The sequence below is a fragment of the Enhydra lutris genome, unplaced genomic scaffold (assembly GCF_002288905.1).
Source record: "Enhydra lutris kenyoni isolate GAN:26980312 unplaced genomic scaffold, ASM228890v2 scaffoldscaffold8, whole genome shotgun sequence".
NCBI classification, from domain to species: domain Eukaryota; kingdom Metazoa; phylum Chordata; class Mammalia; order Carnivora; family Mustelidae; genus Enhydra; species Enhydra lutris.
The window spans coordinates 3,431,348-3,456,455 of NW_019154092.1; the positions used below are offsets into that span (position 1 = coordinate 3,431,348).

Below are 25,108 nucleotides of genomic sequence, written 5' to 3' on the forward strand. Positions count from 1 at the left end.
AATATTGTTCTGCTCCCCTGAAATATCTCTAGTTGTGTCAGTTGCTAGAAACAGATGTTAAAATCTCTAAATGTGATTAGGATTCATCCATTTCTCATTGTAATTCTGCCATTCTGTTATTAAGTGCGTACACATTTACGATTGTTATCCTTTCCTGATGAATTGAGCCTTTTATTACTATGAAATGGCCCCGCCCATCTTCGGTAAAATCCCTGCTCTTGCAGTCAATGTTGTTTGATATTAATATTGCCACATCAGCTTTCTTTCTTTTTCTTTCTTTTTTTTTTTTTTTTTAAGGTTTTATTTACTTGAGATAGCTTGAAAGCAAGAGTGCAAGAAGGGGATGGGGGGAGAGATAGAGGGAGAGGGAGAAGCCCAGGCTCCCAGGGAGCCCAACTCGGGACTCCATCCCAGAACCCGGGGACCACAACCTGAGCTGAAGGCAGATGCTTAACCAACTGAGCCACCCAGACACCCTGACATATCAGCTTTCTAATGTTTAACTTTTGGATTGTGTATCTCTTTCTATCTGTTTATTTTCAGCTTGGATCTGTCTGTTTACCTAAAGGTAGACAACATATAGTTGGATTTTGCTCTTTTATTATTTATTTATTTATTTATTTGACAGAGATCACAAGTAGGCAGAGAGGCAGGCAGAGAGAGAGAGAGGAGGAGGAAGCAGGCTCCCCACTGAGCAGAGAGCCCGATTCGGGGCTCGATCCCGGGCTCGATCCCAGGAACCTGAGATCATGACCTGAGCTGAAGGCAGAGGTTTTAACACACTGAGCCACCAGGCACCCCGATCTTGCTTTTTTAAATCAAATATGTTAATCTCTGCTTTTTACTTAGAGAGTTTAAACCATGTATTTATGTAATTATTGATATTAATTAGGTTTGATGAGGTTTAAGCCCACCATTTTCCTATTTGTTCTCTATTTGTCCCATCTTTTCTTCCTTTCCTTCTTTTTTTTCTGTTCCTCCTTTTCTCCCTTCTTTTGGGCTTATCGAGGTTTTTTTTAGTATTTCATCCTAACTACTCTATTGGCTTTTTAGTTGTACCTCTTTTTTTTTTTTAAGATTTTATTTATTTATTTGACAGAGAAAGACACAGTGAGAGAGGGAACACAAGCAGGGGGAGTGGGAGAGGGAGAAGCAGGCTTCCTGCCAAGCAGGGAGCCTGATGCGGGGCTCAATCCCAGGACCCTGGGATCATGACCTGAGTTGAAGGCAGATGCTTAATGACTGAGCCACCCAGGCGCCCCTAGTTGTACCTCTTTGTATTGTATTCAGTGGTTGTTCTAGGAGATGCTTCTTTAATTTACATGCATCTTTAATTTACTATAATCTACTTAGAGTAGATATTGTACTACTTCACTTACCATTAAGTATAAGAACATTGCAACCATATAAGCCAATTTACAACCATGTTTTTGCTGTTGTTACATTTTTCATTCATGTGAACCCAGTCATACATGGTTACAATCCTTGTTTTAAGTAATCAGTCTCTTTTAAAGAAAATAAGAGAAGGAAGAAAATAGCATTTTATTTTAATTTTTTAAGAAAATAGCATTTTTAAAGTTTTATTATATTTACTTATTTTTTTAAATGTAAAACCAATTAGTCAACATATAGTACATCATTAGTTTCATATATGGTGCTCAATAATTCATCAGTTGCGTATAACATCCAGTGCTCATGACATCACGTGGCCTCTTTAATTCCTATCACCCAGGTGCCCTATCCCCCTACCCACCTCCCCTTCTGCAACCCTCAGCTTGTTTCCCAGAGTCAAGAGTCTCTCATGGTTTGTAACCCCCTCTGATCTCCCCCTCTTCAGTTTTCCCTCCGTTCCCCTATGGTCTTCCATACTATTCCTTATGTTCTATGTATGAGTGAAACCATATGATAATTGTCTTCCTCTGCTTGACTTATTTCACTCAGCATAATCCCCTCCAGTTCCATCCATGTCGATCCAAATGGTGGATATTTATCCTTTCTGATGGCTAAGTAATACTCCATTGTAAATATGGAGCATATCTTTTTTTTTTTAATTTTTAAAGATTTTATTTATTTATTTGACAGACAGAGATCACAAGTAAGCAGAGAGGCAGGCAGAGGGTGGGGGGAGCAGGTTCCCTGCTGAGCAGAGAGCCTGATGCGGGGCTCAATCCCAGGACCCCGAGATCATGACCTGAGCTGAAGGCAGAGGCTTTAACCCACTGAGCCACCCAGGCGCCCCAAAGACCACATCTTCTTTATCCATTCATCTTTAGAAGGGCATCTCAGCTCCTTCCACAGTTTGGCTATTGTGGACATTGCTGCTACGAACATTGGGGTGCATGTGCCCCTTCTTTTCACTGCATCTGTATCTTTGGGGTAAATACCCAGTAGTGCAATTGCTTGGTCATAGGGTAGCTCTATTTTTAGCTTCTTGAGGAACCACTATACTGTTTTCCAGACTGGCTGCACCAGCTTGCATTCCCAATTGACCTACATATTCCCCATATCCAGTACTCTTTTTTGCTCTCAGTCAATCTGAGCTTCCATCTGGTGCAATTTCCCTTTGGCCTGAAGAAACTCCTATTGCATTTCTTGTGGTGTGTGTCAGCTGAGGAATTATTTCAGCCATCATTTAAATACCTTCCATTCTCCTTCATTTTTTAATATTGTCATTGCACATAGATTTTCTGAGTTGGCTTTTTTTTTTTCTCACATAAATTTTGTTCCATTGCTTCCAATCTCCATGTTTTTCTGATGTAAAGTCAGAAATGTGATGTGTCCTTATTCCTCTGGCATCTTTCAGGATTTTCCCTTTATCTTTGGTTTTCAAGAGTTTGACCAAGATATGCCTTCATGTTTTCTTCATGTTTATACTGCTTGGGATTTGCTGATATTTTTACATATGTAAGTTGATCCAAAATTCATTAAATTTTTGGTTCTTGCTTTTTCAGATTTTTTTTCTGCCCCATTCTTACTCTTTTTCTCCTTCTGAGCCACAATTACGTTAGACTTTCTAGTATGGTCTCTCTGGTCTGTATTTCTTGTATCGTCACTCTCTGTTTTTTTTTTTTTAAGATTTTTATTTATATGTTGGGGCAGGGGGCAGAGAGCACAAGCAGGGGAAGCAGCAGGCAGAAGGAGAAGCAGGCTCCTCCCTGAGCAAGGAGCCCTATGCAGGACTTGATCCCAGGACCCCAGGATCCCAGGATCATGACCTGAGCCGAAGGCATCTCCAATCTGTTCCTACGGTCACTTAAAGTCCATCCAATTACATTCTATTTGTTGTAATTTTCAGCTCTAGAATTTGTTTGGTTCTTTTTTGCAGTTACCATTTCTCTGCTGAAATTCCTTCTGTTCATTCATTGCGACCCTTTTTTTTTTCTCCTTTGAGTACTTAAACATATTTATAATACCTGTTTTAAAATTGAATTGAATTGAATTGACTTAGGGATGCTTTCTCTTAGCTGCTTTTTTTTCTTGGCTAGGAATCACATTTTCATGTTTCTTACCCATCTAGTACTTTTTTATTGCATTTTGGACATTACAAATGGCACTTGGTAGAGGCTTTGGATTTTCTTCTGAAGCATGTTAACTTGTTTTTGTTTCATTTTAAAGTTTCAGAAGCTTACTTTTATATTTGCGAGGGTACGTCTGTTGTAGTTCTGTCCTTGGTCCCCATTTCACAAATCCTTTCATCCTGGAACATAATTTTTTTCTCCTAAGGCAGGGACTTTCAGTGGTTTCAATGGAGAAGCCATGGTGTTTGCACAGTCTCCATACCTTGGCAGGTTTTGAGATCCACACTCTCTCTCCTTTGTGGTAGGCAAGAGCCGAAATATCTGTCCATTGTTATCTTCCTACTAGACCCCTTGAGTTTCATTCATACAAGAGCAGTCCAGGAGTCAACCAAGGATTTACATGCACATTTTCAGGGACTTTCTTCCTCATATCCAAATGCTCTGACTGACCCAAACTCTGTTCTCTGGAACATCGAGCCAAAAGGATTACAGCTTTCTGCTCACATTTCAGTCACCCATGCCATGTCATGCAGAGGGTGCTTAGGGGAAAAGCAGTACAAACGTGGATCTCACCCAGGGCATTTCTCTCCTTTTAAAGGTTGGATTCCCTCTAGTTTCCACCACTTTTATTTACTTGTTCTTTAGTGCCTTCAAATAGTTATCTTTTCTATTTTTTTTAAAAAGATTTTATTTATATATTTGACAGAGAAGAGAGGGAGAGCACAATCAGGCAGAGCAACAGGCAGAGGGAGAGGGGAAAAGGGAGCCCAATGCGGGGCTCAATCCCAGGACCCTGGGATCATGACCTGAGGGGAAGGCAGACACTTAACCAACTGAATCCTTTCTATTTCATCTAGAATTGGCCATTACTAACTCAGGAAAGTTAGCCCTGGGTAAGCTACTCAGTCATTACTCAGACCGTCCCCTCCTTACACTTACTTTATAGGCACCGATCTTGCTGTGCCTGCCTTTGTGGTGAGGACACACAGTGCCTGATGAAATGCTTGAAGCAAATCTTGTGTTCCGCTCTCCTCATGTGGCCCTGGCATGTCAGAACCAGGAGGCGGTAAGCTGAAGGAAGTTGGGTCAGGTTCTAAGCCATTACCCCTTTTCCAAGGATGCATAGTGTGTAGGGGGAGCACAGCCCTCAGACCTTGCAGAGTGGCACATCATGGAAATTTTGGTAGGGAAAACACAAAGATTTCATGCCAATGTTCATTTGGCAGCCATATTTTGAGCACCTATTATGTACAAGGCATTATTCTGGGGACAAAGACGTGAATGAGGGCGGCTCCTCTGAGAGGGAAACACCATTCTGTGGGAGCCCTCAGCAGATCCCTTGCTGGGTATCAGGGAAGGCTTCCTGGAAGGGGATCCTTGCACTGAATCTTAACCAAGGAGGGGAAGTCAGACAGGACAGGACGGTGGAGGCCCAGTTTGGGGCTAAGGGGACAGCATGGGCAAAGGCTTAAAGTGTGTTGTGGGAGAGGGTACAAGGCAGGAGTAAGATAGATGAGCCCCCAACTCACTGAGCGCCTCCACGGTGGCGGGTGTCTTATGGCAGCCCTCAGAGGCTGCGCTGGGGGTCAGGGCTTGTATGAGCCTGTGAAGGCAGGACTCACTTACGCCGTGCCTGGGCCTCCTGGTGCAGCTTCCCGTGCTGACGTGCCCGGGCGCTGCGGAGCTGACAGGTAAGCATCTTTTGAGAGCAGTAAGGTGCTGGATGGGACCCTGACTGCCAAAGAACAGGCTGATGTGAACAACACACTCCATTTATACACCATCTCCCCTGCCAAAGACTTTGAAAATCAAATACTCCCTAAGCTATGGAAACCCAACCACTGGCTGATTGTTAGGACTTTATTATTCTAATCACCCGGCCCAATTCCAGCCACTGAGGGCAGAACAATGAGCCATTGAAGCTGTGAGGAGGTCTCGCCTCCTATCCACCCTTTCCCTCGGCGGGGCCCTGGCGCTGAGGCCTCGGTGGGGAGGATGGCGGCGGGCCTGTGCCCCGACTGCACCATTGCACCCCATGGGGACTTCTGGGGGGTCTAGGCATCGGTCTCACTCACCAAGTGGGAGGCCCCAAGAAAACACATCTGGACATTGCTTTGATCTCCCCACATTCTGTCCCATATCTTGACCCTGGTAGCTGAGGAGCTAATTACATCTGCTTGGGGAAATTTATGGGTATGAAAATTCTTCAAAGATGCTAAAGACCACAAGGCACCATTAGCTGTTCTCACCATACGTGGTCTGTGTGCCTCACAAATAAAGCTATAAAAAGAGAGATGGTGGGGTGCCCTCTGCTGGGATGCTCACACCCATAAGCCTGGTGCCCAGTGCCTGGGAGCCCTGGCTGGGTGAGTGGCCAGTGGTGAAGGCAGGGAGCTGGGTCCAGCTGGCTCTTGACCCCCCACTGCTGTGTAACAAGGTCACACCATCTCTTGTTTATGGCCCCACGTCATTCCCAAGGATTTGGTGTTATCTGATCATCAGTTATAAGCCAAATATCCCGATTTTATTAGGAAAAAAAAAACCAGTTTAATTTTGTGGAACCACAAGGCCAGATCACTGCCCTGTGAAACTCTAGAGGCCAGGAGCTCAGAGGGCTTGGGCTCCATCGGCCTTGCCAGTCCCTCCTGCTGTTGCCGCTGCCTTTGGATTTTCTGCCTGGGAAGAGGCCGGGACATGACCAGCCAGGCAACAGAGGGCTGCGCTGTTTCCTGAGCTCCTCTGGGGTTCATCAGGGTCGGATTTTCACTCATAAGCGCACAGCTCTCTGCCCTGTCCTAGGGGGTCATCTCCAAACCCAGCGGGCCCATGGGAGGGGGTCCTCTTGCTGCCTGCTCAGATGGCTCTGGAACGGCTGCTGGGACCCTGGCTTGGGTTTCAGGATTAGGGAAACCCAAGCACCGTAAAGCACGTCAGGGCTGGGATTAGGCGGTCTCAGCTCTAAGATGCTTTGCTGGGCCCCATGGGCTGACGCCACGGCCCTTTCACTGCCCTCGAAGGCACAGGTGCTTGGCCAGGCACCAGGCCACGCAGGGCTCCCAGAGCCTTTGGGTGGTGAGACCAGTAACCCGAGAGCTCAGCAGAGGCTGTGCTGTGCAGCAAGGGCCGGCCAGTCGGGGAGGGGCGGGACTGGGGCAACAGGATGGTGGGTCAGTCCTGCTCAAAGAGGTTCTTCAGGGGGGTGCCAGAAGCAGCATCTGTGAAACAGTCCCCAGGTCTGGCCTCCTCCCTTCCAGGGCCGCCTCAGAGATCCAGAGCTAGTATGGCCTCCTCGTAGGCCCTGGCTACTCGGCGGGGGGTGGCACACCTATTGTCTCTCTCATTCCCTGAACATGTATTGCTAGCCTGAGGTGGGTGCTGTCTGTGGCTGGTAGGAGCCCAGAGTGTCTGCTGTGCATCCTTGGTCTTCGGTGAACTTTCCCAGTCATGGGGTGGGGGGTGGTCTAGAAACAGGAAGTGGTGACACCAGTCATGGAGGCAGGGCAGGGAGACAAGCCCTGCTGCCTGATGTGAGACCCAAGAAGTGCTGGGCACAGATCCCTCCACACTCACAGACATGACCTGGCCTGTATGTGTGAACTGATGTCTCTTTCTCCCAATTAATCACCACACTTCCTGCCTAGTGATCTCCACAGGCTGTGGCTGAACCTGCCCCCTCCAAAGGTACCTGTGCACCTCCCTCCTTCACCAGCTTGTCTGAGGGGGGTCCCTGGCAGTTGGGCTCCCCCGACAGTCCAGCCCGTTTGGAGCTGGAATACCCAGCCTGGGTGGTGAGCAGCACAGAGCTGGTATGTGCACAATTTTGGGGAAGGACCCCCGCCACACACACCCACCCATGTGAAAAAACCCAGCAGAGAAGCCACTCATGTGGAATGTCAAACACCTCCTTCAGCCTGGGGGTACAGAGTGGCCTGTGGTGGGCAGAGCCGGGGTCCCATGCCATCTCGTCCCCGACCCACCCCGCTCCAGGAGGGAGGCATCCAGAGCATATCTCTACTTATTTATTAATGCCCCTGCCAGGTATCAGACAGGCCTAAGGCAGCTTCCAGGGCCACAGTAGCCAGCCAGAAAGCCCAGGTCTAAGATGGAGGCTGGGGAAGGAAGAAACAAGGGCGGGGTGTAAAGGGCTGCCTACAAAGGCTACAAGGGCCACTCTCTCTGCCTGGAGTCCTCAGAGGTCTTTTGTGCTGGTGACCCCACCAAGAGGGCTTGGGGCTGCGGCATGGGGTTCTGGGACACACCCTGGAGCAGGAGCAGGAGCAGGAGAAACCTCTTGTGTCAGTTGGCCAGCTCTCATACCAGGTGGCCTGTCAGCAGAAGGGAAAGCAAACGTGTACGGGTCAGGGCCCTGGGTGGATGGGCAGTGGGTCCCCTAGTGGTGTGAGGCTAAAGGCTGGCAGGGCTCAGGCCCATGTGTGGCGCCACTGGAGGGACACCTGGTCCTGTGCTCTCTGATTCTTGTCTCTCCCACAGTATGACTTGGCCTGAAGTGAGGGCAAAGCCACAGACCCTTGTCAGGCCAAAGATCCACAGCTTGTGAGTTTGAGGCCAGAAGCAAGCATCTGCCTCTGAGACTGGGCACCGTCCACCCTGAGGAGCCAGGCCCAGCTTAGGCCCCAGATATTGCCAAGTATGCAAGCAACCCCGCCATCTGGGTCAAGAATTGGTTCAGAGAGAGAACACCCTACTGCTGCTTGCTCACCTGGGGCCTGGGGCATGGGCTCCCGACCTGTCTCTGGCAGTGACCAGCCCACAGTGTCCCCTGTATGCACCCTGACAAGGACCCATGGTGGGTTGAATGGGAGCAGTGGGCACTGATGAGGAAGAAGTTTGGTGGATGGAGGCCAGGGCAGGCTTAGTCAGGCTAGGCAGGACAAAGACCAGGCCATGGCCCAGGCCAGGGGCACTCAGGGACCCCAGAGTGGATAGAGGTAAAGGAGTGGCTCCCAGAGGGACACAGAGATGGGTGGGAAAAGTCTGGGACATGGAAGACTTGGCTGGATTGGAGTGTGCCAGCTTGGGGAGATAGGAATGGCCACTGGCAGTCTGGCCCACACCCTGGCCCAGACCCCAACCATCAGCCCAGCACCAGGGAGCCTCACATGGCATACTTGGAAGAACTAGATGCCTACATGTGTACTTCCTGTGCATTCTATAAGCCCACGGTGCAAAGGAGCCCCCGGACCCGAATGGGCTGGGCACCTGAAGCCTGAACAGGGTTTGGAGGGTTCAGTGACAGGGCCTGGTGGCCCTAAGGATCTGGAAATGGCACAGCTCCCAATGAGCACACTGCCTGGCTGACTTGGGTGTCATGTTTTACAGGGTCCCGGACCACCTGCGCAGCTCCCAACAGCTCTGCATGCATCGGGGAGCCAGGGGCAAGGTTCTCAGCCCTGCCCCTGGGGCCTGCTTCGGGCTGGGGAGGGGTCCACGGCCCAGAGCCCCGCCCACACCTTGGAGCTGCTGCCTGAGCCCGGTGAGATGAGGCATGTGGCCGAGACACTGGGAGATGAGCCACCCCAGGGACCTCAGGGGCAAGTCCAGACCTAAGGCCACAAACACAGACACCCCAAACCACAGGCACCATCTGACGCCAAGCTGTTTCTCATGGGGCAATTCCATCTGTGAGGGCCCCTGGCTGGGCACCGTGGTCGCTTCCCCAGCCAGGCCGCCCCGGCCACATGAGAACACGGCTGAGGCATGTGTAGGGAGAGAGTTCCCTGCTGGCTACCCAAAAAAGCTGGCGGCCCCAGCAGGGCCATGGGATATGGGGGGTGTGGGGGGCACCAGCGACCAGGTTTGGAGACCTGCAGACTGAGCATCCAGGCCACCTTCTGGGGGCTGATCCCCCTTCTTGCAGCCCACCATCAGCCCCACATGTCCTCCTCAGGCCCAACCTGCTCCTTGCTTGCTGAGCCCCTTTGCTCCTGGTCCAGCCCTCCATAGTAACTTGTCACCCCTTCTCTGTATCCCCACCTTCCTGGAGACCTCAGGACCTTTAGAGACAGAACCTCACAGGGCTAGAAGGAGGGGGATGGTGGGTGACCAGAGGGTGACCTGCTCTGTTTTGCAGCAGAGGCGGAGGCAAGGGAAGGGGTAGCTTGGCCCCTGAGTGGCAGCACTCCCCCCACCCCCCAACCAACATCATTGCGAAATCTGGAGCCATACGTAGAAGCACGCAGGGCATTGCTGGGCTAATTATAGGTTACACGAACAATCTGAGAAATTAAAATCATATTTTCATTGCACCATAAAAATAGGCAAAGGTGGTGGGAAGGTAGCCCCGGAGCCAGGTGGAGAACACCCGGCCTGTGCCACTTTGGCCCCTCCCTGAGTTCCTTGGGAGGAGGCAGGACAGGACAGGGGTGTGCCCAGGGAGGGAGGCCTTGGGCCACACGGTGAGTCTGGACCTGGACAGTCCCTGGGACGTGCAGAACAGAAACGGCGATTGCCCAACACATCCGCCCGGTTCCCCATGCTCTTAACTCAGACTGGAGACCCCAGTGCATTACCTGCCTGAATGCTGGGCAGGGGACCCTGGGCTGCTAGGCCTCACCAGAGCAGTGGGGGCATGTAGGGCACCCTGGGTTCCGAACCTCACAGCCAGGCAGGCATATGCTGACGCAGGATATGTCCCCAAAAGTGGCCCAGGTGATGACCTTCTGTGGCAGGCCTTCGCTGGGAATGCCCACTGTTTGCGAACTGGGCCAGGCCTCCACCCACAGTTTACCAGGAAGGCAAGAGCCGCCATGCCCAGTGAGTCAGTGGGCCTGAGGCGGGGGCTGTGAAGCCTCAGGACCACACAGGCAGCATCCCTGACAAGGGCTGTCCCAAGTCCTCGCATGATTGGACAGTGAGGCTGGCGGGGGCCCAGCACCATAGACGCTTCTTTCTGTCCTAGGGGAAGGCACAGTCTGGGTGACCCGGCCAGACATGGTGTGAGAGTGGTTATTATGGACTCAGCAGGTGTGCCAGAGCAGGGCCCATCCTGAGGGAGAAGGTACATGGAGAAAACCACTGGTGGTGCTGGGGGGATGGGGTTTATGGCACCACAGACATAGGGCTGGCTGGCCCTCTGGCTGACTGGTGGGGTGGGCAGGGAGGTGGCAAGTCCTAGCCCCAGAGACTGTCTGGTGTGTGCTGAGAGCTCCCCCATGGGCTGCATCGTTTCTCCCATCCCGAAAAGCAGCAGAGCCATTTCAAACTCCATGTTTGTCCCATGGCAGGGGCCCAGCCCTGCTCCGGGGGGCCCCTCCTGTCCTGCCACCCCCAGCTGCTCAGCTGCTTTAGCTGACCTCTGCGGACCTCTCCCAGTGCCTGCTAGGCAAGGGAACACCTCCTCCTGGCACAGAGGGGAGCCCGAGCTACAGCTTTCAAGGCAGGGGCGTGGCCGCCAACCGTGCGTTAAATGGGACACGGCTGGTCTCACGCTGCACTTGTCAGGAGGGCGCTGGCCCAGCCCTGCACTTGGCGTCTTCACTGGGCGTCTGAGAGCTCCTGCACACGCTTCGCACCAGGCGAGCGAGCGTCTGAGGCTCCCATAGGCCCATCAGGTGCAAAGACATTCCTTTGTTCGCTGACAAGCAGGGTCCCATCCAGGGCTCCCGGGCGGGCAGACTAAGTGATGTTTTCTTAAGGAAGACACGAGATTAACCACCGCTAAAGCCCCAGCACAATGCAGGGCCCTGCCCCTCACTGTCATCGCTGTCTCTCTGCAGTGACTGACAGGTGCGGCCCGGTGCCGAAGGGCGCTCCTGGGGCCCGTCAAGCCCCAATGGGCAGGATTAGCCCGAGCGCAGCAGACACGCCGGCTGGGAGGGCCACGGTGGAAATGTAATGGGGTGCCTGATGTTCGAGGGACAGAAAGCCTCCCACAGCCCTGCCAGCTCCTGTCACCGGGCCACAACACTGGCAGGTAGCTCTGGAACAAAGCCAGCGGCTTCCCCACCCCTGCTGAGTGTCTGCCTTGCTGTGAGGCGCAGGTAGACCCTGCAGAGGGCTGGGGGGGTGGGGTGGTGGGGGCGGGTGCCGGCTCTGTTCCCTGTACCTGGGAGAAAGGGTCAGGGTCTTCTGAGGTGTGGCTGCAGGGGTCGTGGGGCATGCTGACAGCTCAAGAGTGGTGCCCTGACTGACAACTGTGAGGGGAGGAGAATAGGTTTGTGTGTGACAGGCCTGGGGCGGCCAGGCCCCACCCCGACCCGGGCCGTCCTGGGGGTGCGTTAGGGACAGCATAGGTAGGGGCACACTTCAGGAAAACACCCTCTTTATTTACACTCCAGAAATACCAGGTGGAGAGCTCGGATGTGGGCAGCCCACAGGGTGGGTTTCTGCACACACCGTCATCTTCTGGCATCAGGGGCTGGTGGGGCTGGCCCGGGCAGGAGGGTGCGCGAGGTGCAGGGGCTGACAAGCCCTGGAGCCATCCCTGCGGGGCACGCGGGCGGTCCGTCCAGAGGCCACCCACGCCGACGACCTCCGGGGCTCTCCAGGGGTGAGGCTTGCCTGGGCTCAGCCTCTGGTGTCCTACAAGAGTGGGGGGGGGTGCTCAGCATGGGACAGTCACGCCATCCCTGCATTGGCCTGGCCATGTCTCCCGTGCCCACACACAGAAGGATTCTCTGCGGACAGGTGAGACATGGGCCCCAGAGAAAGCCCCCGCCCTCACCAGACTGATGCATCGCAGGGAACGCTACACTATTAAAAACTATTTTGAAATGATAAAAACATACAGCTGGCTCTTTACAAAACAGCTGTTAGGTACGATATTCTGATAAGAAGTTTCCTCAAGATGCCCTTCATTTGTCCGTATCAAGGGTAGCCCTGGCTGTGGAGGCTGTAGGACAGCGGGTGCCCAGGATGCCCCCAAGGGAAGCCCCAGGCCTGTGCCCAAATCCATGGGACCTTCAGCGGCCATTCAGGCCCTCAGGCCTGGTTGAGGGTGTCTCATGGGGTGCTCCCTGCTCTGTCTATACTCTACTTCAGCCCTCAGTACCCCAAAGCCGGGAGGGGCCGACAGCTACAGGGGACACCCCAGGCGGGGCTGCTAGAGCTTGCAGAATGTTCTCACAGGACCAGCTGAATAGGCCCTGACCACATGCAACCTTTTGGCAGGGGTCAGGGAGGAACTCACTAATTTCTTCCTCCTCAGAGGAGGGCTGCGGTGAACAGACCCCGAGGCTTCCGCCTGCTGCCCGGCTGGGCCAAACTTTGCAAAGCTCTAACAGAACCAGATGTGTGGGCCACTGCCGTGCATAAGGCAGCATCTCCACCTTCTGGGCGACAGAGAAACGAGCCGGTGCTGCTCTGCATGGAGTGAAGCTGGAAAGGGAGGCCTGCTTCTCCTACCCAGCAGCCCACTGAGCTCAGCCAGCCCAGTGTCCCCCAGCCTCCCCCCAGAGCCGAGACAGGCCACTAGGGTGTAAGCCCAGCCTCAAGACATTTCCTGCATTTGGGGGCCAGCGGCAGCCAGGCCAGTGTCTGGGGAAGGAAGGTGTCCTGTTGGGGGGGAGGGGTGCCGTCACAGGGCCTCCTTCCCAGCCCTGTTTCTTCAGCTCCTGTAGTTGGGGCGCAGGGCTCCCATGTCTGAGGTAGCACGGTGGCTGTGGCCTCCCATGTATCTGGAGAGAGCTATTTACAGCGACACTCCACCACCCCCCTGCCCCCCACCCCTGCTTCCAGCCTTAAACCCAGAGGCTGCCCCAGCTGTGTACCTGGATCTGAGCCTCCGAAGAACCTGGCTGTGGGGGGCTGCAGGCGTGCCGCGTGCCCTTGGCTGGGCAGGGATGGCTGCTTACCCTCAGCAGCCCGTCACGGTGGGGTCCAGGCCCGAGCGCTTCGAGATACGCAGCTTGGTCACCTCCTCAGCGCAGGTGGGGTGGATGCCCACTGTCCGCATCACCTGCGCATAGGAGGCCCCACACCTGCACACAGGGGGGCGAGGGAGGGGTTCAGGAGATGAGTCCACACGGGGTGGCACGTCCACATCATCCCGTCCCTCAGAAGATGGCACATGGGGAGGGCCCTGGAAGTCCCAGTCTCCTTGTTGCTCCCCAGGCCTGGCCACTACCCTCTTCTCCAGCCAGCAGCCAGGAACACCCATGCACACCTCTGCTGGACCTGTCTCCCATGTGTCTCCCAGCAAATGCCAAGCAGCCCCACCTTAGGCCCACCTCCCACCTCCCCCGGGGCCCCCTTGCCTGCTCCATCCTGGCTTCCTACTGCTCCCAGCCCACCAGGAGCAGACCTACCTCGGTCCATGGCTCCAGCTACTCCTTCTGTGGGCCTGCTCCCCCTCCCCACCTGCCCCAGCAAGCTAGGTCGAGCCCACTTTGATAAGCCCTGCGCCGACCTGGCCTGGTCCTGCTCACGGTGCTCTTCTGCTCAGCACCCAGCTCTTGTCACACACACATCCCCTCCCCCTGCAGCGGCGACCACCCATGGGGCACCGGGCCCCTCCTCGGAGGCACAGTAAGTGAGGACTCCCCGCAGGGCGCTGCTACCGTCAGCAGAAGGGGCCGCCACAAACAGCCCTCCTCCCATCTATACACACGTTACAATAGCTAGTGCGTGAGTTCCAACTCGAACAAGCATGTGTGTTTCAAACTGTGGGCAGAAGGCCCCCATAGGGGGCGTCCGGTTCACACCCTCCTCCTGACTATCTCTGAACATGGGTCCCCTCACTCCCCTGATTTGCTCAAACCTTCAGTGTCTCCACAGTGCAGGTGCTGGAAATGATCACCACCAGACTGGACGTTATCAAACCTTTCAACCCTCATTGACCAAAATGGTTTCTTAGTGTTTTAATTACATTAAAAATTCCAAACAATGCACAGCATCTTTCTACTATTTATTTTAACTTTCTTTACCTGTGAATGGCCCATTCACATTCTCTATTGGCTCTGTCCTAAAATTATTACTGTTACCTGCCAGGAAGCCAGGGGTGCCCCTGGGGTGTCTGGACTAGTCCCTCATAGCCCCCATCAGTCTTCCTGGTAGGGGGCCTGCCCCTCGACCTCCCACCCTGTCCTAAGACCTCCACCAGACTCTGAGGCTAGATCTTGGTCATGGCCCCAAGCCCCAAGTACATGGTGGGGTGGCCCATGCAGCCCTTCTCTGTTCCCTCAGCTCCACTTTGCCTTCCACCCTCCTGCCTCTGACAGCCCCACACCCCTCTGACCCGCAACCCACCCCCACCCAGAGCCTCCAGCAGCAAAAGTGCCAGGCAAGCCTGGAGACCCGGGACCCCACAAAGCACAGCACATGCCGGCCCCGGGGCAGCGAGCAGACCTTGCTCGTGACTGTCTGCGTGCTGGGCCACGTGAAGGAGGGCCCCAGCCCTGTTCATTCTAAGTAGAGAAGACCCAAACTGGGATCCACCCTCAATGGCCAGGGACTCAGGCCTCTACCCTGGCTCCCCAGGTGGCCTGGACACAGACTGACACAGTATGGCTGGCTTAAGAGCTGGCTGGAGAAGAAAGCTGCCTCTCTTGTGACGGGAGCTGCCGTGTCTGAGGAGATGGTCTGCCAAGCAGGCGGATGATGGTACCCAAGAGCAACATCACAGCCGCAGACTTCCCACTGCAGCGCCACCAACTTTCAGAGCCACAGGCATCGAAACAGTGCACAACGCTAACATCCCTCCCCACTTACTTGATCCCCAGAGCAAATCCTTGAGTAACTTCGCCTGCGTTGGGGCCAAGGAAGTGCAGGCCCAGTACCAGCTGTGGGGGCTTCTGCAAGCACACCATCTGAAAGCCACACGGTCAATGGTCCACCTGGCTAGCGATAGAGCCCTAGGGCTAAACAGGTGGGCCTGCAGGGGCGGGGGCGGGGGGGGGCATGGGCAATTGCAGGGAGTTTCCCCACCCCCGGGTGCCAGCTCTTTCCTTGCCTCTCACCTCCTGGCATGGCCCACGAGGACACTCACCTTTATGTAACACTGGGACGCATCCCGCTCAGCCACTGTGAACTCCAAGGGTTTATAATATGCGTGATAAACCTAAGGGACAAGAGGGGCCCCTGGGTGGCTCAGTGGGTTAAAGCCTCTGCCTTCAGCTCAGGTCATGATCCCAGGGTACTGGGATCAAGCCCCGCATCGGGCTCTCTGCTCAGCAGGGAGTCTGCCTCCCCCCTCTCTCTGCCTGCCTCTCTGCCTACTTGTGATTTCTGTCTGTCAAATAAATAAATAAAATCTTTAAAAAAAAAAAAAACTTGTTTGAGAAGAAAAAATTTTAAAAAAATGTTTAAAAAAAAAAAAAACCTAAGGGACAAAATACCAATTCCTGGAGTAGTAGCTTCCTGGGCTGCAGGGATGGGGTGGGGACCCAGAACTGCCCACGTGGCCTCCAGGTTGTGGTGTGGGGTAAGGACATGGTGGGGTTGGCTGTGATTACCACCCTTCTCGCTCCCACACAAAACCAACCTTTGGCCAGGGCCACACTGTCTGCAAGACAGAACCTTTCCCACCCAGGCCCAAGGCCGCCATGGACCACAGTAGCAGAGTGGGCCCCAGACTGGCTAAGTGGAGCCCACCATGTCTTGTCACAGAGCCCGAGTCTCAGAGCGTCACACCAGGTGGATGCTGTGGAGCAGATGGGGTGACGGTGGGCAGTGGAAGGGGGTGCCCGGCCCACCCAGTGGCTCTGTGGCCTCCCAAGGGTACCCTGGTGCTGGCTGGGCCTTCACTTGAGCAAGGAGGGGGAGGCAGGCCTGGGGAGGCCCCTGGCCCACACCGGAGCTGTCGGCCAGAGGCTTTCAGCACCCAAGAAGGGCTCGACAGCGTGTTCGGGGCTGCGGCTGAGTAAAAAATGAGCAGGGCCCTCACATGTGCTGCACAGCCATTATTAATTAATGGAACTTCAGAGAATATTGTTCTAACTAAGACAGAATTGAAAAGAAAACAAACAAAGCGTATTTGGCCATTCAACATTGTGAAACATAAAACAACATTATAGAATGCCACGAACATATGTCCCCATGTACTTGTGATGAATCAAACAAAAATAGCAAATAAAGTGCTGGGGGGAAGGCTGGCCTGTCAGGCCTGGCCCGTTGATGGAGAGGACCGGGGCGCTGGGGCAAGGGGCAGGCCTTGGAACCCAGTGACTCATTCCCAGAGGGTACGAGGCCCGTGGCGGTGGCCACACGGGGGCTAGTTTCTCCTGGTCCGGGGCAAGCTGTTGCAGTACCAAGATGAAGCCATGCTGGAGGCTTCCGGCTTCCCCGCTCCTGCCAGGCCATTTAGGATACACTCAGGGGCCACCCCAGGGCCATGGCAAGCTGGCTGAGCACACTCAAGAGGCAGTCTTCCTTTGGGGGGAGTACTTAAATCCGGGTTTTTGGGGGCCTGTGAGAGCTGGATGAATCGCAGATCAGGAACAGAGACCGGGGTGGCAGGGAGGTGGGGGGTACCTGAAGGCACAGCTGGGCTGTGGCAGGGTGGGGGCGGCAGGACGCTGGAAGCAGAAGCCGATGGCAAGAGAAGGTTGGGAGAGTCGGAGCCTTTCCAGGTGGAGGGAGACACGTGCCCCATGAGGGGCCACACCCCAATGCTGCCCTGGTTTCTGGGGCTGTCCTGCAGCACTCCCGTCCCAAGTGTCCCTCCATGCTATATCTTGGCCAGCAGTCTGGGCCCCCCGCCCCACTTTGACAAACTGCAGGCCCCAGGAAGCAGGGACACCAATGCTCCCACTTGTCCGCCAGGCCTGGCTTGGGGAGGGGCTGTCGTCAGGGTGTGAGCGCCACACAGGCATTGTGTCCTGGCACCCCTCTGTCCTTGGAGCCCCAACATACCTCCACGTGCTCCTCCCCGTGGCGAGCCACAGCCTCCTCCTCCGAGAGCCCCACACAGCCGTACTCCAGCGGGGTAAAGACGGTGGTGGGAACCTGGAAAGCCAGTCCCAAGTGAGGTACACGCCTGGGGACCCAACACTGAAGATCCCCACTCAGGCCAGGGCCCCAGCCGTGCAAGTTAGCAGCCTGCCAGAGGGAGTGTGGGGGGCTACCCTTGCTGGTTGAGAGGCCACTCCCACAAAGCTAAACCTTATGCAGGAGTGTGTGTGCACACACAGAGGTCCACATGCCTGTGAGCATGCACACAGGCACATGCACGCCCCCCCCCCCCCCCCGCCCCCAGAGCTACCTTGTCTCCAGGCTGGATGCAGCTCACTGAAGGGCAGAGGGTACTCACGTTGTCGTAATCCATCACGTCTGAGGACTGACCACACAGCCGCTGGGCCAGGAGCTTTCCTGCCATTATGGCCGTGGGTGTCAGCTCAGGCCGCCCCTGATGCATGGGAGGAGCCCAGGGTTACTTCGGCACGTCTGGGGGAGTCTCCACAGGACCCCTGCCACCGCCCATGCCTCCTAGTGAAGCTTCTCCCCCTCCAAAACCTCCAAAGCCTGTTTGTCTCTGGGCGCAGAGCCCTGGGCCAGTTGGCTTGTCCTGCTCTGGGGGGCCACCTGTGGTTATGGCCCCCATCCCTGGAAGAGCAGGTGAGCTGCCAGTGAGCCCCGCCACACCACCCACCCTGACTTGTGGCTTCCCTCTGAACCCCTTCTTCATGTTGGTGACCTTGGAGAGCTACCCACAGGACAGAGCTCGAAGGAGTACCCGCTCCTACTTAATCATCTGCAGTACCCGGGATTCAGGCTAAAAGGGCCCTGGAAGGATTTCGTGTGTGCCTGACGTGCAGCTTGGCTTGTACGTCACCGTCCATTACAAATCCCAAATCCGAATGCCTTGCTGCTGGAGGCCCCTCCGTCCCAGGGTGTATCCCGCTCCAGGAGCCAGGGTGGGGGTGGTGGTGGTGGTGCACAGCCCCCCATGTTCCTACACGCGTCGGCCTGGGACCGGCTGCCAATCACCTCTGCAGCAGCAGGAAATGCAGATGTTGTTTGACATTCCAGAAATGAATAGAGATCCGCAGAGATAAACTCGTGAAAGCAGCCCGTGCATTCCACCGGGCCTGACTAAGTGCGGAAACGTCCATGCGCGCAGCACAATATGTCACCAGACAATGGCCACCCCGCCCGCCTACGGGACTCTTCCCCACTGCACACCAGACCACTGGTTTAGTGTTAACTCTTTGGACTGCCCCCGAAGGACCTTTCCAACTCAGTGGATTTAATATTTCAATAGATGCCGCCTTTGTGTGTACTATTTCTGGCAAAACAGTCTGAAATACTATGGTTTCCTCTATGTTTGCGCTCAGCTCCTGGGGTGTACAGAAAGCCTGGTATAATCCGCACAGCACTCTCTCCCAGGACCATGGGTGCTATCTTGGGGTGCAGCACACAGGATGAACACAGAGGGGCCACCAGAGAATGCCACGTCCCCACCATCGGAGATCACGTGAGCAACAGCACTGCCCGGTCCAGTGGGCACGTGAAGCCACTCACTTCTGTCCACACCAACAGGTCAATTGGATGGTCAGATAGGACTTGGTGGGAGGATGGGCTGGAGCTCTGAGCACACGCTCCAGCAAGCTGTCCCTGGCTGTCTCCACTTGGTGGTCTGCTCCCCCTCATGTACCATTTCATGAGCCTGGGTCCACGGGCAGCCTGAGGGACTCAAGGGGCAGCCCTGTGGTTCACATGCCAGCATGGAGCACAGCTAGGGAGTGATCCGTCTGGTACAAGGGGCACAGCAGGGGCCATGCTGTCCTGGCAGGAGGGGTCTGTATGGAGTCAAGTGTCTGCAAGATGGGCCTGTGCCAGATGGGTAGGCTGGCCCCTCAGGAACAAAGGGAAAGCCCAGCCTTGCATGGGCTCCTGCCCTGGTCTGTCTCCATGAGTGTGTCAGGCTCTCTGGAAGACCCAGCCATCATAAGCTGCAGCAGAGGTTGAGGGAAGGATGGGGACAACTGCCACCTGTTCTCCTTCAGCTCTGGGATGCCCCACCCAGGGACCCACCTGCCACAGATACTGGCTCCTCCACCCCCAGGCATTTCCCAAAGTGGGCTCTGGGGTGAGTGGGGGCAGGGCAGTGCTTACACCCTGGGGCAGGCACGAGAATCCTTACTGGGCTGGCTTGGGCCTCTAGCTCGCTCTACTCCTCCCTCAGGTCTCCCTTGACCACCACACTAAGCATCTTCTGACATCTCCCTCAAACAGTTCACTTACTCACTTGTCAATCTGTGACTCCGACCAGGGTGTCACCATAAGAGCTAAGACTTCTGTCTGTTCCTGTAACAGTCAAAGAACCCAGAAAAGTGGCTGATGCTAGAACACATCACAGCAGGTTTAAGGCATCCCACAAGTTCATGTCTGCCTGGAACCTCAGAATGGGACCTTGTTTGGAAATGAGGCTCTTTGCAGATGTAATTAAGGAAAGAATTGAGACCATTTAGGATCGGTCACTTAGGGTGAGCCCTAAATCCAATGAGGGTCCTAAGAAGAAAGAAACAAGGACACACATGCGTGCGTGTGTATACACACACACACACACACACACACACACACACAGACCGGCAGAGAGTGCTGTAGCTCCAAGTCTGGACTGCCTGATGGATGACGACGTGTCCTCCCCTAGAGGCTTCGGAGGCAGCCCAGCCCTGCCCACACAGACTTCCGGCCTCCAGAATGTGCAAGAATACAGTTCTATCAATCTAAGCCACCCAGCTTGTGGTGATTTGTAATGGCAGCCCCAGGACTAACACGTTGATGATGCTGGTAGAACTGGCCAGCAAGAGCCCTGCTGGGGTCTGGGGGCCCTGGTGTATCTCTCAGGCTTCTTTGGCCAGGGCCCCACCTGAGCCACCTTCCTTAGGCCATGATGCAAATGTATAGGAGAGGCCGAATGCTCCTGGGGCTTTGGGAAGGTGGTCGGGGGAGCAGGGGTCCCATGACTGACCAGCCATGATAGGGCCATGAAGAGGGGAGGGATGCTGACCAGATGCCTCCCAGGCTGGGGGGCAGGGCTTCTGCCAGGGACTCACAAGGGGAGGAGCAGGCAGGCCTGGTGAGTGGGGCTGTGTCCCCATCTGACAGCCCAGTCAGGGACAGTACTGACCCATCCTCAGATGAGAGGGTAAACTGAGGTGAGGAGGTCACGCCCAGGGCTGCAGGGCCAGACAGCCCCAAGGATTGGACCACCAGGAGCATCTCTAGGGCTCTGTACCGTCAGCCCACCTTCAGGAAGTCGAGGCCCATGTTGTGTGCAAACAGATGTCCCTCCCTCAGAGCGGACAAGAGGGATTTGCTGATGGTGCTCTTCGTTTTTAAGCCTCCCCCCAGCCCCCCACCCCCCACAGAAACATTCGAGTAAGCAGAGGCTGGTGCCCAATCCTTCCCAGCACTTGAGTCTACCAGTAGTACTTGGGGTTTGGCCCACAGCCTTTGTGAGCCTCGTCAGGTCCCTGAGGCCCAGCTGGGGTGGGGGGACGGGGAGGTGACACCAGGTGGCAGGTACCGGCCGTACCTCTGCTACATCTCCAATGGCATAAATGTGGGGGACGGAGGTAGTTTCCTGAGCATCGACCAGGATCTTCTGACTGGTGGGGCTGGTGTGTACTCCAGCCTTCTCTAAATTCAGGCTTCTGGTTTCTGGAATGCGACCTGAAGGAAATAAAGTGCAAGGCTCAAAGACGTTCAGCAGTTCCCACTGAGATTCCTCCGTTGAATCAGAACGCTTCTCAGCATGCCCACTTGGCATGCCCATCAAGCACAACAGCGTCAAGGGGCTGTCGGCCTCTGCAGCCTCACACGCACGCACGCACGCACACAGATGCCCAAAGCACACACGCACACAGCCCCACACTGTTACTTGCACAGAGTTGACAAGAGGAGGAAGCAGGATGAGGAGGAACAGAAAGGAAAGGAAAGGGGTGGAGGAAGCAGACCAGGACAAGACTTCTCTAAACAAGTCCTGTGATACAATTTTGGTTTTTTAATTATATACGTAGTTCACATATTCAAACAACACAAAAGAAAAATGGAAAAGAAAAAAAAGTCCCCATAATTTGTAAACAATCTGAAACCCAGGGGCCAAATTGGATATGCGGTTGATAACCTGCACAGACAAAGATGATTCGCTCAGGAGACTATGCCAACCTATATTTCCACTGTATGATTAGATCCTGACAATAAAGCTTATAAGCCATTCAAAGAAGACAGGCAAAACCCTGTGAAGTCACGTTTGAGTTGGAAATTCATTCATTCTCCATTTTCTTTTTTTTTTTTTTTTTTTTTTTAAAGTTTTTTTTTATTTATTTATTTGCCAGAGAGAGAGAGAGAGAGAGAGAGCGTGCGAGAGTGAGCACAAGCAGATAGAGTGGCAGGCAGAGGCAGAGGGAGAAGCAGGCTCCCTGCTGAGCAAGGAGCCCGATGTGGGACTCGATCCCAGGACGCTGGGATCATGACCTGAGCCGAAGGCAGCGGCTTAACCCACTGAGCCACCCAGGCGTCCCATTCTCCATTTTCTTAATAGGAAGTTCCTATGGCTCTGACCACAGAAAAAATCTAGAAGTAGCGATGACCCAGGAGTATGCGCACCCCATCGCTGGACAGTGATCTCAACCCTTCCCCATGGCAGGGGCCAGGCTCTGGGGAGCCAGCCAGCCCACCTAGAGCCTGCATGCCTTACAGACACAGCAGAGCATGATCGAAGGTCACTGTACCCGTAGTTGCAGACACAGCGCGACAGGGCCTCACAGCCTCTGAAGGCATCGGGCCCTTAGGGGAAGACAGGGGACCTACACAACCCGGGCCTCTCACAGAAGAAGCCTGTGCACATGTTTCCCAGCAGTGCCGGGGTGCGTGTGTGTCTCAGTCTCTGCGGAGCACGCCTGTGGGCCCCAAGTGAGCCCACAGCCTCCTGAGTCCCCACATGGCCCTTCCTGGGATAGGGAATGCTCCTTCTCACTCTCTCTGTGAACCTGGGGGTTCCCACCCTCCCACAGGCGGGCTCTTCCCACAGGCCCATACTCAGGATGGTGCTTTGTGATGGATTTATGCGTCTCTCCTGCCCTCAAATTGGGTCTGTGTGAATAGGCTGTGGCCCTGTGTCCCCAGAGCTGGGCAGTAGAATGTCCTCCAGAGCAGGCAGCGAGAAGGCAGACTCAAGCCCTGCTCAGGGTCTCGGGGCAGGCCCCGCAAACCCCCTCTGGCGGCAAGTGGGGCTAGAGGCCTGGCCTTGGGCAGCTCCATGCTACAAGCCCTTAGCTCCTCTTCTCGTGTGCCTGTGGCACCTGGCCAGCAGATATCTCCAGCTTAGAGACCTCTAGAGCAGAGAACAGAAATGGGCAGAAAGGCAGAGCCCAAACCACACACCATAACCACCCCTGGGTGCAGTCATTTTTGGCTAATCCTGGTGAGCAACTCTCAGGTACAAAGCTGGCAGGGGCAGGGGACAGCAGCAGCAGCCTCCCCGCCGGGCTTCACATGCTTCCAGCCCTGGGCCTTGTCACCGCCGAGTGCCAGCAGAGGTCCCTTTCTCCCCTAGTTCAGACAGTGTGGTCTCACTAAGCCAAGGGGTGGTGGAGTCAGCTCTTCCTGGGGGGCCCTGGGAGGGCAGAGGCAGCCCTGCAGGGCTCCTGGTATGTCCTTAAAGGCAAGGCTCCTGGTATGTCCTTAAAGGCAAAGACGAACTGTTTCAAAGGCACAATTCCCACAGCTCGTGCTGCCTCAGATACACGAGAGATCGGGTGGCTGGTGATGCCAAGCTGAGCATCTGGAAGACCAAGTCCTGTGAAAGGGAAACCTTAAGTCTCCAGCTGCTCTCCCAGAGTGGGAAGTCAAAACACAGAGACTCAACTAAGCCATGCTTCTCAAGTTCATGGGGAGCCGGCTCCGGCCTCCTCGGTGCGCTTGGCCGCAAGAATCAGGTGCTGGGTGGTCGGACGCCCGTTGCCCAGCACACCAGACACTGGCGACGCAACGTGAGGCTCTGGAGGTCCCTGCCCTCTGACGGCACCAACACCGGCCCTAGTTGAGTGAGCAGAGACGCATGGGTGTGCGGAGTGCATCACGCCACGCTGGCCAGTGTCCTGCCTGGAGGAGGCAGCATGGGGGCCCCAGGCCTGATTCCTGAGTAGGGGATCCATCTGGCGCCTGGGAACTTCTCCTGCACCTAGGAAGGGACTGGGAGGGGCTGCACCTCAGCAAGGAAGGAGCTGGGCTCAGTGGGCAGGCCTGGTGGGGGTCTGCAGGGTGGGCTGAGAGTCCCTGCAGGTAGGGGACTCAGAGCTGAGCCCTCAGGCTCCGCCCCAGACTGCCGGTTTTAGGGAGCAGGGCCTACAGCAGCTTGCCTTGCTCCAGGCTGAGGCTGGAGCATCCAAGGACAAAGCTGGCTGCCCACAGACTACTTTGCTCTGATGCTGGCCACACAGCACTCCTGCCTGGCAAGTCCCGGGACACTAGGAGCATTTCCTTGGGCCTCGTAGTAACCATAGTAACCGTACACCTCAGAGATGTCAGTCTAACCATATCCCAGGTCTCAAGGAATATGGAGATAAATTTAAAAGGGGTAGCAGCGGGGCGCCTGGGTGGCTCAGTGGGTTGGTGCCTCTGTCTTCGGCTCGGGTCATGGTCACGGGGTCCTGGGATCGAGCCCCACGTCGGGCTCTCTGCTCAGCGGGGGGCCGGTTTCCCTTCCTCCCTCTCTCTGCCTGATTCTCTGCCTGCTTGTGATCTCTGTCGGTCACATAAATAAAATCTTTAAAAAAAAAAGGGGGGGGAGCAGCAGCAGGGGTAGACAGAATACGCCCAAATTGCGGAAGGCCCTCCATCGAAGCTTCTGGCCACAGCCAGGACGCGGGCCTCACTGAGCAGACAACCTGGAGAGGGTCATGGGGGAAGGAGAGACATACCCCTCCAAGTTCTGCTGCCTTGTGCTCAGAGCAGAGTTCTGTCTCCCCACAGGGGCCGGGGGCCTGGGGAGATGGTGTGGGGCCCCCACTCAGCTGAGGCCTGGAGCCCCCAAGGAAGGCAGAGCACGGGTGCTCGCGTGGGGACCCAGTGGCCAGCCACACAAGAAGGGTGGCTCTGGCCCTGTGGACAATGTCCAGTCCGGGTCACGCTTACATGGCCAGAAGCAAGACCCAGGCAACACGCAAAGCTTTCTCCCTCACGCAAAAACAAAGGTACGACTCCTCAGGCGACCTGGGGGTTGGGGGAAGACGGGCACCTCCGTGGCACCCTTCTCCCCATGCACATCACCCTGTGTGTCGCACACAGTGCTTTCCCACACCCCTCGCAGGCCACTCACTCCATGCCCTGGGGGATCTCTTGCTCCCTGGGGCCTTGTCTCTTTGGTACCCAGCTCAGGCTTGCTGAGTGCAGCTGAACGGCTCCCAGGCCTGGTTCCCGCATCTCTGCTCCCTGGACACCACCAGCATGGGGAAGGCAGTCTGTCTGTGTGTCAGTTTAGTTCCTCGGGACAGTCCTCAGAGGAAGGCCCACCGACCAGGTGGGGCTTCCCAGGCCCAGGGCGGGGAGCTGTGCCTGGATGGTGGCCCCTTCTGGGGCTTGTTCCTTCCCTCTGACCAAAGTTTTAATTTCCACTTCTTTGACTACCAGTATATTTACCTGTAAAACTAAGGACTTTGGGCCACATATTCAGTAGCTGTATTTCC

General features: G+C 55.2%; 1 protein-coding gene across 7 annotated transcripts in view; it reads right to left on the reverse strand.

Moving 5' to 3' along the window:
* Positions 1-11,791: 11,791 nt before the first annotated feature.
* LOC111142575 (thioredoxin reductase 2) overlaps positions 11,792-25,108 on the reverse strand; it is a 50,609-nt gene continuing 37,292 nt past the window's right edge. For 4 of the 7 annotated variants that reach the window (XM_022495857.1, XM_022495851.1, XM_022495850.1 and 1 more), the window contains 7 exons: positions 20,956-21,092; positions 17,725-17,820; positions 17,328-17,420; positions 15,463-15,534; positions 15,186-15,283; positions 13,247-13,456; positions 11,792-12,059 (listed from right to left, as the gene is read on the reverse strand). In XM_022495857.1, coding sequence (XP_022351565.1) covers positions 13,333-13,456; positions 15,186-15,283; positions 15,463-15,534; positions 17,328-17,420; positions 17,725-17,820; positions 20,956-21,092 — 620 coding nt within the window. In that variant the 3' untranslated portion in view covers positions 11,792-12,059; positions 13,247-13,332. Of the gene's footprint in view, positions 12,060-13,246; positions 13,457-13,481; positions 15,315-15,462; positions 15,535-16,124; positions 16,991-17,327; positions 17,421-17,724; positions 17,821-20,955; positions 21,093-25,108 lie in introns of those variants that run through there. The other 3 variants (XM_022495852.1, XM_022495853.1, XM_022495854.1) reach the window with 3 other exon arrangements.